Source organism: Dermochelys coriacea, chromosome 19 (genome assembly GCF_009764565.3).
Source record: "Dermochelys coriacea isolate rDerCor1 chromosome 19, rDerCor1.pri.v4, whole genome shotgun sequence".
Classification (NCBI taxonomy): domain Eukaryota; kingdom Metazoa; phylum Chordata; order Testudines; family Dermochelyidae; genus Dermochelys; species Dermochelys coriacea.
Window position 1 is genome coordinate 1,242,407 of NC_050086.2, and position 12,991 is coordinate 1,255,397.

Genomic DNA, 12,991 nt, shown 5'->3' on the forward strand with positions numbered 1-12,991 from the left:
AAGATTAAATTGAGCCCCAAATGAGACTAATTTAAGTAAATAGAATAATAAAAAATTGAGTGAAGACTAGTGTGTTGTGTAACGACAGTGCTGGAGTGAGAGCAGGCCACAGTCACTCACTTCACCTCGGGAATCCCAGGTCCCTAGGCCCCTTGTTGGAGCAGCGGGGCTGCGGTGGGGCTCCAGAGTGGCAGGCCAAGCTCCAGTGCACAGAATGCCTGAGCTCCAAGAGCCAGGCTCACACAGGCAGCAAGAGTTCACTTGGCTCCTCCTTGCCCCGTAGCGGCCGTTTCCCCTGAACGCCCTGGGGTGGCAGAGGAGCAGCTCCAAGGGAGGGGAGGCTTGTTTCCTTTGTTTAGAGTTGCACAGTTTGCACATGCAGGCAGCCCTGGTGCAAGGCTCCGGGCCCCTGCTTTGTAGCTGGGGAAGTTCCTTCCTCCCTCCGGCGTGGAGCAGGTGTCAATGGGGGGGCTGAGGTGGGAAGTTGCCAGAGGAACAGCAGGGTGTGGTGTTGGCTTTGCTTTTAGTTTATGAACCAAATGGTCCTCTCCAAGACAGAAGCCACCCAGCATCTGGGGCAGCCTCACACTCCAGCTTGGTCCTCACTAGGGCCCTGCTCCCTTGGATGCCAGCAGGACTTTTGCCATTGCCTGCAGCCAGTGCAGCATCAGCCCAAGGAGGGTTTAGGCTGCTGACTGGTGGTCCATAGGAGCGCAGCAGAGCTGGCTTTGTGTCTATGCTAACAGGAGTCCCTGAAGGTCAGAGCAGGGATCTGACAGTCACACTACAAGTGCCATGTCTGAAATCCTGGTGACTTCGTTGCTTGCTGCATTGGGGCGAGTCCGTCCATCCCAGGGCGTTTGACTAGCATCTTTTCTGAAAAAAAGAAGGTGTCAGGCTGAGATTACAGGGGGATGGACACACGGGCAAATATCCTGCCTGCTGCAGAGTTTAGCTGCACCTGTCAGAGGATGTGGACATCTGAGTTATCCACATGACCGAGCTAGCAAATGCTCTGTGTGTCAGAATACCAGGCGTCTGGTGCCCATCGGCTTAAGGAGACCAGAGTGCTCTTCGTGTGGGCTGGAAATGACCTGGAGATGCTGCTCCGTCATTATCCCTGGGAGTTCAGAACTTGCCTTCATGTTGCTGCTCCAGATTTGACCTGCCCTTTGTTGGCTTCTACCCCAGCCCCGGATCAGCCTGGGCCCACTCTGCGTGGTTTGCCCCCAGCCATTTGCTTGTCTGCTGTGCTGCAGAGTAACCCCTAGGCTCTTCCACTCCCACAGCGGAAGATGCAACTCCACATCCAGTCCCTGCCACAGCAATTCTCTCCTGCTGGGGTTGGGATCACAGAGACCACAGTGGTTAAGTGTACAGGTTTGCTTGGTCCTGACCTCTGGCTCCTTTTGCTGGTGTATTTTGGGGGGTTGGACAGCACTCTCAGGCACTGGCATTTGGGGCTGTGTATCCAGTAGGAGATTCACACCCAAAGCCTAACGTGAATATTGCTTCTCATTGCAGACAGTGTGGGTACAGCAAAGCCAGCCAGGACGGAGACGAGGAGTTGTACTTCCATTGTAAGTGACATCTGGCCACTGTGCTGTCTGATTGCATGGTGAGCTCTGCATTTACTGTTATTAACAACCCTGCTCTCTGCAGAGCAGCCTGGAATCCTTCCTTTTGAAGTGCTGTCATCCCGTGTTAGCCCAGAGAAGGCCAGCTCAGCACAGCAAGGCTCTCCGGAGACAGCTGGCTTGACAGCTTCATAAGCCAGTGGCCGTCCTTCCTGCGCACAGAGCACTGGCTGCTCAGGGAGGTCACTGGCAAGCCACAGGAAATGGAAGTGCTTTCAGCTTTCTCGAGGGCATATGAATTATTCTGTCAGCTTTTCACACCCAGCTACGGGAGAGCGGGGGTTTGTTTTCTGGGGCATCTCTTGATTATCAAGCAGCGATAATTTTACAGACAACAGTTGTCAAAGGAAATGCAAATGTCAGAACTGACGAGTGTATTTGATTCCTGGCATATGCCGGTTAAGCACACACCTCCTCTTCTGCTCCCTGCAGCATCTGAGAGGCAGCAGAATCCGTACGCTTTCAGACAAGCCTTTGCTGCCGTCGTCCGCTTTTCAGGATCCTTGATTATTGCTGGGAGTTTTCCATACAAAGCAGGGAGAGATGAAGTGCAGCAGCTGGGGTTTCTTAGGCTACCTGTTAGTTATCTGGGTAGGGAGGGGGTTGCTCCTGGTGTGCTGATCCCAACCTCCGGTGCCATTACACACAGGCAGGACGCCAGAGGAACCGCATGCGTTATAACAGATTTCAGAGTATATCCGATGAAGTGAGCTATAGCTCACGAAAGCTTATGCTCAAATAAATTTGGTAGTCTCTAAGGTGCCACAAATATTCCTTTTCTTTCTTGCATGCGTTATATTTACTCTTTGGAATTTGTGCTCGGTAGACGTGGGATTGGCCTTCGCTGCTGATTTGGTTCCCCAATTGGAGCAGCACGCACAGCCCCCTGCCTGTTTGGAATATGCAGAAACTCAGTCAGTCTTTGCCCCTCTGGGTTGAGCAAGGCAAACCCCTGAGATCAGGGCACCCAGTGCTGTTGTGTTGGGAGCAGAGGCCCCAGGAGCAGCAGAGCCAACATGCTCCTGTCTTTGTTATTAGTTCTGGGAATTTAAAATGAAGGTTTACAGGAAACCTGAGAGTGGAAGCAACAGTCCCCACCCGCGCTGTGCAATGTTCTTTGTAATTGGGTTGCTCTCACTGCACTTCCCTCTCCTGGGCGCAGTCCAGGCAGCATCAATTACCATTTAGCAGATGGTAGTGGCTTGCGGGGGAGGTTTTGCAATCCATGCTGCTGATCATCGGGGCCTGGAACAGCTCGTGGTTATAATTATCCCTGCTGGAGGGCTTGGACTGTTCAGGTAGGCGAGGATTAACCTGGGAGGTGGATCTGCTTAGACTCTGAGGGGCGGCTCCTTGAGTTCAAGGGCTGTCATCTCTGTTTGAGCTGGGCTGTGTGAGAATGAGCAGAGGAAACGGTTCCCTTTTCTCTCTGTAGGAACTTGGTAGCATACTGATAGAGCCAAGTTTCTCATAGGTTTTAGCTAGTGCAGTGTCAGTCCCGAGAGGCAGGAGGTTCCTGCTGAGGCAGATCCGGGGAGAGGCAGCATGTCTGCTCCGTCAGTCCTGAAGCTGGAAGCAAAGCTCCTGCGTTCAGATCTAGAGACAGCACTCCCAACAATGCTCCCTGGCTTGTCCTAATGGCAGTTCTGACCAGCCCTCCAGCCCACATAGAGCAAACCTGACCTGTAGCTGGAGCTGGGTGTATCTCTAGAGGTGGTCTGGGGGCTAAAGCAATGAGGAGAGGAGCTCTGTGTATTGGCGCTGCGATATCGCTGGTGGTTCAGAATGGTGCTGTGTCAATATGGCTGTAGCCTGAATGGATAGCGCGTCCTGGGGAATGGAAGCCAGGTCCCGTGGCCTTAGTGATCGTTTCCATAGACGACCGTAACAGCTGCCTGCCTCACTTCATTTTGTTTCATTAACAGTCTACGGAGAGGAGAGGACAGTCTATTTGCCAAATGTAGTTTGGGCCTGTGAGATAGAGCAGAGCCTTACAAAGATCTCCCCAGTGCGGGAGGGGCTGGGAGCTGCGGAGCATATTGTAGGCTGCAGAGCTGCATGTTCTTTTCCAAATCACCTTGCTACGCAGACAGGAGAGTGCCTTCACAAGGGGCCCAAGCAGCACAGCTAGAGGACACAGGTTTGTAGGGTCCTAGGGAAGTTATTGTCGGCCTTTCATTAAGCTGAAGAGCTAATTACCTGTTTAAACAGCAATGTTTTTAGTTAAATTAAATCCAGAAAGATGCTGTTGCTCCAGTGCTGAGTCCAGCTCCTGCTGCTGCTCCCATCCTCTGCAGAGGCCTGCATCCTGGCGCTCTGAGTGCTACAGAATACTTGTGTTTTCTGTATTTACGTGGAGCACTGTGGTCAGCCGATATGTGGACGCTGCTCTGGTGTGACTGTGACTGGCTTTCTCCGAGCTGCTTTCTCAGATCCTAAAAGGGGACACGGTGTCCGAAAGGAAAGCTGAGGGCTTGGATTAGCTGCTGCAGTGTCCCTCAGTGTGGGCCCAATTCATGTCCTGAGCCCCAAAGTGCAGCTAAAGGCCAGGGAGTAAAGAGCAGCAGCAGCAGGAGTACTGGAGACAGTGAGGGGGCTGCAGCCTGGAGTGGGTGGGAGCTGGAGAGGGGTTTGCAGTGCTGGCAGGTAAAGAGAGGACAGAGCTCCTGCCGGTTCACACTCTGCTCCCTCTCTCTCAGTGGGGTCCCGGCTGGGCAGAGCTTCGCGGAGGTGACACACGGTTTTCTTCTCATACATACTGTGTTTGTTCCCCCACTTTCCTGTAGTTAAGATACCAACCAGGAGGACATATATTGACCCTGACACCTGTGAAGACCCCATGCAGGCCGTGCACCTCTTTGCCAAAGAGCTCGACAACTCGAGTATCAAAATCGAGCGGATCATTGGAACAGGCAAGTATTCTGGTTGGAGACGCTGCAGCGTGGCTCCCAGGGCGCTCTGCAGAGGGGCATCCCTGCTGGGCCTCAGGGACGCAGCGATCAGGCTGAAGAGGTGCACGTGTCCTCAGCCCATTGGATGGGCATTGGGTGTGGAAATCCAGCCTCACGGGGAGGGAGGGTGAATTCACAGCTGGGCTCCCAGGGCTCCAGGTTGCAATCCCAGGCTGAGACAGGATTTACAGGTGGAGCAGGGCATAGCTTACCTCCTAGCTCAGTTCTTCCCCAGCCTCTGCCATGGAGCCCAGCAAGTGCTGCTGGTGCCTGTCTGCAGCCTGACCCCCAGCTAGGAGCCAGGGCGAGTGCCGTGAGAGCTCACTACCCCTCTGGCAGGTGCTGACGGGCCTGCATTCTGAGTGACATTGCTCACCCCCCAAAAACCCTTCTGCACTCCCAGGTGATGAATCTCTCAGAGGTGAGGGAGCGTGGCCCAGCTCTGTGTAATCCCCAGCCTCTGTCTGGCCTCGGGGTTTGCCAGGCACAGAGCCCTGGTGCAGCTCTTGCCATTAGTTGGGACTTAAGCAAAACCGTAAATCCATTTTCTGAGCAGTATGTTGAGTCAGCAGCCAAGAGTTTTCTGTTTTAAAAAGCAGAGCTGTGTGTCTGACTGGCTGAGCTGTCAGGCTGCTGTCTGGCCCCCTCCTAGGGAGCCAGAGAGTATGAAACAGACACAGAAACTCGGCAGTATCTGAGACCCTGCCTGTTTCACCCTGGGACTAGAGTTCCTCCTGCTGACTGCAAGGAACAAGAGACAGAGAATTATTAATATTTTGGCTTGCAAACACTTTAGAGGTGTTTCAGAGTAGCAGCCGTGCTAGTCTGTATTCGCAAAAAGAAAAGGAGTACTCGTGGCACCTTAGAGACTAACAAATTTATTTGAGCATAAGCTTTTGTGAGCTACAGCTCACGAAAGCTTATGCTCAAATAAATTTGTTAGCCTCTAAGGTGCCACGAGTACTCCCTTTCACGTTAGAGGTGCTCAGACACTACAGGCATGGGGCCCTAGAAGCACCTGAATAGAGAGATCAAATGTCACTCGAGCCTTTTCTAGATGACAAAATGATCCTCCAAAACATTGTCCCCTGCAGGGACTTTGGGAGGCTGTGGATGTTACTGGGTTGTGCAGAAAAGGCTGGCTGAGGTGTGGATCTGACTAGCTGGATTCAGGGTCACAAGTCTGATACTTTGCATTCAGGGTTGCATCAGGTCATTGTTCCATGCAGCTGTAAGGAGCTGGTTCCAGAAGTGCTACTTCTCCATCTAATGCAACTCGTGAGATTTAGACAAGTCACTTGGGAATAGGCTCCTGTCAGAAATCAGCAGTGTCGCTCTCTGGGGCACGGGGACCCACTTAAACAAGCTTTTAACCAAGACCTTTTCCCTGCAAATGTGTTCCAAGGTGCTCTTCCCCCCCCAGGAGACTGAGCCATATCAACCTGTTCACAGCAGCTACTTAGCTAAAATCGATGCAGCTCCTGGCTCTGTAAGGTGTTGGAGCACTCCAAGAGATGACTCCTTGCATTATTGCAGGTGTATAAATACAACCCTCGGTTTTCTTTCCATGGTGAGGTTTCTGTGGGAGCTGCCATTTGCTAGGAAACAGATACCTGGTACTGACTGGGGTGGAGAGAATTGAACTGTGCCATGCACTTGGATGGTGGTCCTGGCAGGACCTCGCCAGCTGTAAGGCAGGTGTAAACACCTTACTTCCCCCATAGCCCTCACAGCCTTGTCTCCCGTGACCCCTTGCTGAGTTCTGGGGAATGAGGAGAAATGTAAGAACTCGCAGTGCATCCCACTTGGGCTCTGGATGTATTCAACTCCGCTCCTTCTGTTGGAGAGGAGGGTCTCACCTGAGACAGGCCTGGGAGGAAGGTGGAGAGTGGCTCCCTCGGAGGAGAAGTGAGTCTGTCTGCAGCATCAGTCAAACACGTCAGAGATTGTAAAGGAAGGAGGCACCACTGGGGTGGAGGCACAAGATCCCTGGGAATGACTAAAAGGATTGTGATTTTCACCTGCTCCCTTGAAGCCAGGAGGACAAGGGCCATGGTGCCGGTGAATTGCTGCTATGTGCGCTGAGAGGACCGTAGCGGGTACCAGTGTAGGAATGAATCTCAGCAGCCCGTTGTTACCGGCTCGGCTCTTTGTAGGATTCTGGGAGCCTCGTCAGGGTTCTTAAAGCCATTTACATAGTTCCTGTTACCAGCTTCATTAGGGATTTTCAGTCTCACTGTGGTCCTGGCCGGTTTTGTATGCTCGTAGCAGGGAGAAGCAGAGTGCAGTTGGTTAGTACTTTGTACATGAGCTTGATTTAGTGTCCCTGTTTACTTCCTCAGGCGGAGCATACAGTGATGTGAGCAGCATCTCATAGAGAACATCGGCAATTATCTGCTTCTTAGCAGGTTGACAGCGGCATAAAAACTTTTTATGAATATGTTAACTCTCAATGATTTATTGATTTTCATCGACTTTACGGTCTAAAACATCAAAGCAAATTAAAATCCCTGCAGCTTTAATTGCTAATGCAAGCCAGATCTGTGGAGGCCCTGGTATGCTGGGTGTCATTTTCCCAAAGAGAAGTTGCAGGGGAGTAGCTTAACTAGCAGCTTAAATATGAACATGGAAATAAAAGGTGATTGTCGGACAGTGGAGGGAAGAGGAATCTTAGTAGCTGTCAGGGTAGAGAAACTGGCCCAGTGATTCTGAACTTTTAGGAACAGATAATTAATGAGAAGGAAATCCAAGTAGAATAGGTCTTTTAAATAGGAGGAATGTAGAACGGTTTGTATTAGTCTCCCGGGTGACCTAGCCGGATATCTGTCTCTCAGATAAATAAAGCTCTTCATATCCATTGGCTTTTCCCTGTAAAACCAAAGTTGGTCTTTTCTTATTAGAATTTGTCACTTTGTGCTGCCATGATTGTGACTGCGACTGAGCAGAAAGTTCTGTCTCAAGTGCTGATGAACAATGCATGGCCCTGACTATACTTCATGTGGGCAGGAGGGAGTCACCAGAGAGCTGACATTTGGGGTGGTTTGGGAATGGAGAGAGTCAGACCCCAGCGAGGACTCTCTTGATCTCTACGAGATAATCTTCCATTTATGGAAAATCACTTCAAAAGTGCAGTGTGCACTCGGCTGGTGCATTAGGGGAATGGCCTAAGCCGCCAAAGAGAGGAATTTGCATCATGTGTTGTTGTATCTGCTAGTTGGCACTAAAGAGTGTCACGGTCTGTGTGTTCACAGCAGGTCATGATGCCCCCCAGAAGTGGGAGAAGATGGTAAACTGAGGCTAGGGTGAGAATTTTTAAAGGGACCTTAATCCACCTTCCTGTGTTGTGGGTGGATTTTTCCCCTGAGAGTTTCTGGCTGTACAGATCCCTGCTATGTGAGAGCAGAGCGCATCTGCCTGATTAGCCAGGTACTCTCACACCGGCTGCCCACACCCCAGGACCTGCTTCTTGGATCCCAGGTCACAGTGTTTGCAGGTCCAGAGGCAGAGGTCCTGTTAGGGGATGTGGGGCACAAGGAAACGCCACCAGAAGGGGAGCTGATTTTCTAGAAGAGCAGCGCTGCCCCTTGTTCTGTCAGAAATTTCAGCCCTGCGACCCATTGTGCAGCAGCAGATCTGTACAGCTCTCTTTTGCGCAGTGATATTCAAAGATTTGAGAAAGCCATAAATAAAATCAGCTGTAGCAATAGCTCCCATTTTCATAGCCTGTGAGTGACCAAGAGAGCAGCTAGCTCAGCTCCTAGAATGACAGTATGAAAACAGTCCCATATGGCATTCTTTTGGGATGTTAACACCCTCAAATGTCTAACCACAGGGATGCTAAATGTCCGCGCTCCTTCAGCTGGAGACACTCTAATTCCCGTCTCTCCTACGGCACAGGAGAGTTTGGAGAAGTCTGCCGGGGATGCTTGAAACTTCCCAGTAAGAGAGAGCTCCTGGTTGCCATCCAGACCCTTCGAGCTGGCTGCTCAGACAAGCAGAAGCGCGCCTTCCTGGCAGAGGCTAGCACCATGGGCCAGTTCGATCACTCCAATATCATCCGCCTGGAGGGCGTCATCACCAGAGGTAAGGCTTATTAACTCTGCATGTCATGGTATGCAAACTCATTGCGTTCCAAACAGACCAAGCTTTCCCTGCCTAGTGCTCCTGGCATGGATGGCGCCCACAGCATTGGTTTGAGCTAATCTGGGTTCAGGCAAGACATTTGTGTGAGCCTTCCCCTTTTTTACAGTTGCTCTGCCCCCCACTTCAACCCCAAACGGCACCACCATCTGTTGATTTGGTCCTACGTCTCTGTGGCACAATCCCACATGACTTCCTTTCTGTTCCAAATTGTGTGTGGTTTGGAGTTTTTTAAATGACAGGGCCAATTAATCTAGGACGACACTTGCCAAACCCATTGTGACTAGATCCTAGAGCTAGATTTGAATCCAGTCCTCATGCATGGAAAGCCTAATGTACTAGGTTCGCTGACCCCTGCATCCACTCCCTCACTTTCAGCTTGAAAAGGTTTTGGATTCCTGTTCCCCCTCTCTGAGAGAGGGCCGAATCCCAGAATACTGGCAGCTTGGTGCTGCGTTGTGGGGAGAGAATCCCACGCTTCACTCACTATCCTTGCAGTTTTAACACTGTGCGATTCTCAGAGTGAAGGCAAGAAAATACAGTGAATGGTCACACAGCCCCCTTCATCCAGGGCACCCGAAGCCCTCCACAAAGACAGGCATGTATTGTCAAGGCTGCCTGTTGGGGAAACTGAGGCATGGGGAGGGGCGAGGACTTGACAACACAGACTGTGCCTATACTAGACTGTTTGGCCAGCTATTTCCAAACACATTAGCACCGGTTAATCACCACTGTGGTACCAAGGCTGGGAGTGCTTGGCTGCTGACTTTTGTATCCCCTGCTTAGAGTAGGCCTGCATGATGTGGTGGTGAGAATGCCAGTGGCTGCCGGTGCTTTGGCTACAGCTAATGGTAATAACAACAGGAAATGTTGAGGCCAAAATAGAACCACAGACCAGGAGCCTGTGTCAGAGCTACAATGGAGGCCAAGTGTCCAGGCACCTGCTCACCGTCTGCAGAATCACTAAATGGAGATATTCAGGACCAGAGAGATGTGTGTTACATGAGACTTTATGCTCAACACACGTATGGGACCGCTGTAAAAACATCCTATCCACACACAGCAGTAATGACATGTTTGCTTCAGCTTACGACACAATTCCAAGTCCTGGGTAACTCAGAGCATTTGTGGGCTGATAATGATGCAAGTTGGGCAGCGTAAGGGAGATGTGCACAGACAGTTGCGCTGTGATTGCATGGCACTTACTCTGATCAATAGATACAAAGTGATTCGGTATTGTTATACGGTTACTAGTGCCCAAGAAAATGAAGCGATACGCTCCCTGATCTGATTTTTGTGGCAACAATGCGGCCTCATTTACTTGGTAATTTAAAAGCAATAGAAAGTGATTGTCCTGTGGAAAAGCAGGAAGAATGCTGATTGTTTTCTTAATTACCCACCATGGAGTTTGGGTCATTAATGCAGGAGTCTCACCTTTGAACTAATCCAGTAATATGCTCGAGCAGTTGTTTAGCAATGTGATTATCTGGTGGTGGAGATGCTGTATAGTTGCCCTCTGGAAGCCAAACGTTTGCTTGTGTTGGTTTTTATTATTTTATGGTTCTGATGTTGTTTAATAGAATTTTTACAGCTAGATTAATAAAGCCAGGGAGCCAAACTGGGTTAGCAGCAAAACCCAACTCTTATCATAAAAGCAAATTAAAATGAGGGTTTTGTCAGCAAACAGATGAGTGTGTGGTTGCTGTCTGTCCCTGTGGGAGTGTGTGTCCTCTATGAATCTGAGGAAGGTGTAGTTAGAGATCCACATAAATACGGAGAAACATGAACACGCATGTTGTTAACCGTGCTATTTATAACACAGGGGATCAGCTTCTGTTTTAACATAGGGCCCGTTCCAACTACCCTCCCTCATGTTGAGTAATACTTTTCTCCTCAACGGTGCTACTCAAAGTGTTCCTAGCAATAGTATTTAATATTCCTCCCCAAATCAAGAGCAGGGCCCCTTATGCTGACTGCATTCCTCAGGGTGAGATCCATGTCTCCCTCTGAGACACCAAACCTGCGCTTGGATCCATGGAGGCAGAGCAAACTGCAGGATTGGTGCAGAAGGAACAAGAGAATCAGGCCCTTAGAATTTAAGCCGCTTGTGTGCAATACAGATGTACAGAAATCCATCGTTTGATGGTCAAGTGTTTAAGTACCCCTAATTATATCCATTCCATTTCCTACCTTTTACTAATTTCTTCTTCAAAATACGACGTGTATGCTTGCTCTGTGGGTGTGTGAATTATGCCATTTAGATGAACAGCTCCACCCTTAATAGTTAGGTAGTCAGAAACACTAATTAGTTGCTTTCATTAAACGTTTGTGATAGAGAATTGCAAGTCTCTCGCCCTGAGCAAACGCACCCTTCTCACTGTTAATGGCCCTTTTTCTGTGTAGTTCTCTCCTTTTCTGTTTGGCAGATGTGATCTTGTTTCAAAATAAATGAATCATCTAGCTGTGACTCTGGAGAGACATATCAGGGTCTGATAGCCTCAAAAACCCACACAAGCTTTGTGTTCCCATCATTCCCACAGCTACTTGATATTCATGAAGCATTTCACCATATAGGAATTGTATAGTGAGCCATACTTTTTGAAAGCCCTAATTCACTGTTCTCATAGCAGAAAGTTGAAGTCTGTAGATGTAAAATCTGAAGTATGGCTGGGAGCTTGTTGAAAGGGGGAAAGAAATGTGTCTGTGCCTTTTTCAGCTGTCTGATGATACGGGAAGGAGGCCTGGATTATTGCTATTTATTTATTATAAGGTTTCTTTTTCTGCTTTTTTACCTGAAAAATATCAGGAATATTAGGTCATGTCTGTCTTGTTTTTGGAGGTCCCACTGCAGCAGTGGTTCTCAACCAGGGGTACACATACCCTTGGGGGTAAGCAGAAGTCTTCCAGGGGTACATCAGCTCGTCTAGATATTTGCATAGTTTTACAATAGGCTACATAAAAAGCACTAGCGAAGTCAGTACAAACTAAAATTTCATACAGACAATGATTGTTTATATTGCTCCATATACTCTACACTGACATATAAGTGTGATATTTATATTCCAGTCAACTTATTTTATAATTATTTGGTAAAATGAGAAAGCCAGCAATTGTTCAGTAATAGTGTGCTGGGACACTTTGTATTTTTATGTCTTATTTTGTAAGTAGTTTTTATGTGAGGTGAAACTTGGGATACGCAAGACAAATCAGACCCTGCAAAGGGTACAGTTATCTGGAAAGATTGAGAGCCCCTGCACTGGCGGATCTAGAGACCTGAAGCAGGACCTTTCATAAATTCGTAGAGTTTATAGCCAAAAGGGACCATTTCATCATCTAGTCTGACATCCTATATATCACAGGCCAGTAAATTTCACCCAGTTGTCCCTGTACTGATCTGGATAACTTCCAGAATGGCATCTAGTCTTGATTTGAAGATAAGAGAGGGAGAAGCCACCACTTCTCTTGGTAGTTGGTTCCTAAGGTTAATCACCCTCACTGTTAAAAATGTGTCTGATTTCTAATGTGAATTAATCAGCCACTGGATCTTGTTCTGCCTTCCTCCTCCACTAGATGAAAGGTTCCTTCAGTGCCTGCTATTTTCTCCCCGGAAGGTCCTTGTAATGGAAATCAAGTCTCTTCTCAGTCATTGTTTGGATAAACTGAGGAGATTGAGTTCTTTTAGTCTCTAACTCTCAGGCATTTTCTCCAGCCCATAAATAATTTTGTGGCTTTTTTTTGTATTCTCTTCACTTTTTAACGTCCTTTTAAAAATGTGGACACCAGAAGTGGACGCACTATTCCAGTACAGGTCTCACCGATGCCATATACAGAGGTAAAATCACCTCCCTGCTCCTTCTCCCGCTTCAGCCAAGGATTTCATTAGCCCTTTTGGCCCCAGCATTGCATTAGGAACTCTTATTGAGTTGCTTGTCCACTGTGACCCCTAAATCCGCTTCAGAGTCGCTGCTTTCCAGGATACCAAACCCCATTCTATAGGGATAGCCTGCATGCCTGGTTCCTAGAGGGATAACTTTGCATTTGGCTGTATTAAAACACTGTCTTTAGCTACCAATGGACTGGAAAGTACTTCATCGTCCTCATGTAATATGAGCACATGATCCTGCTTCTTTCAAAATATGGAACAGAAAAATTCATTGGACACTTCTCCCTTTTATGAATCATTATTTGCGGTTTTATCATCTATTTTTAGTAATAGGCCTACAGGATTGCTAACTCTTCCTAACTGTCCTGAGCCTTGCCTGC

At 48.8% G+C, this 12,991-nt stretch overlaps 1 protein-coding gene across 3 annotated transcripts in view; it reads left to right on the top strand.

Annotated features, from left to right (window-relative positions):
- Positions 1-12,991, top strand: part of EPHA10 (EPH receptor A10) — a 113,803-nt gene that overhangs the window by 86,640 nt on the left and 14,172 nt on the right. For all 3 annotated transcript variants that reach the window (XM_038377567.2, XM_043505876.1, XM_038377568.2), the window contains 3 exons: positions 1,525-1,580; positions 4,424-4,549; positions 8,486-8,671. In XM_038377567.2, the coding sequence (XP_038233495.1) occupies positions 1,525-1,580; positions 4,424-4,549; positions 8,486-8,671 (368 nt within the window). The remainder of the gene's footprint in view (positions 1-1,524; positions 1,581-4,423; positions 4,550-8,485; positions 8,672-12,991) is intronic.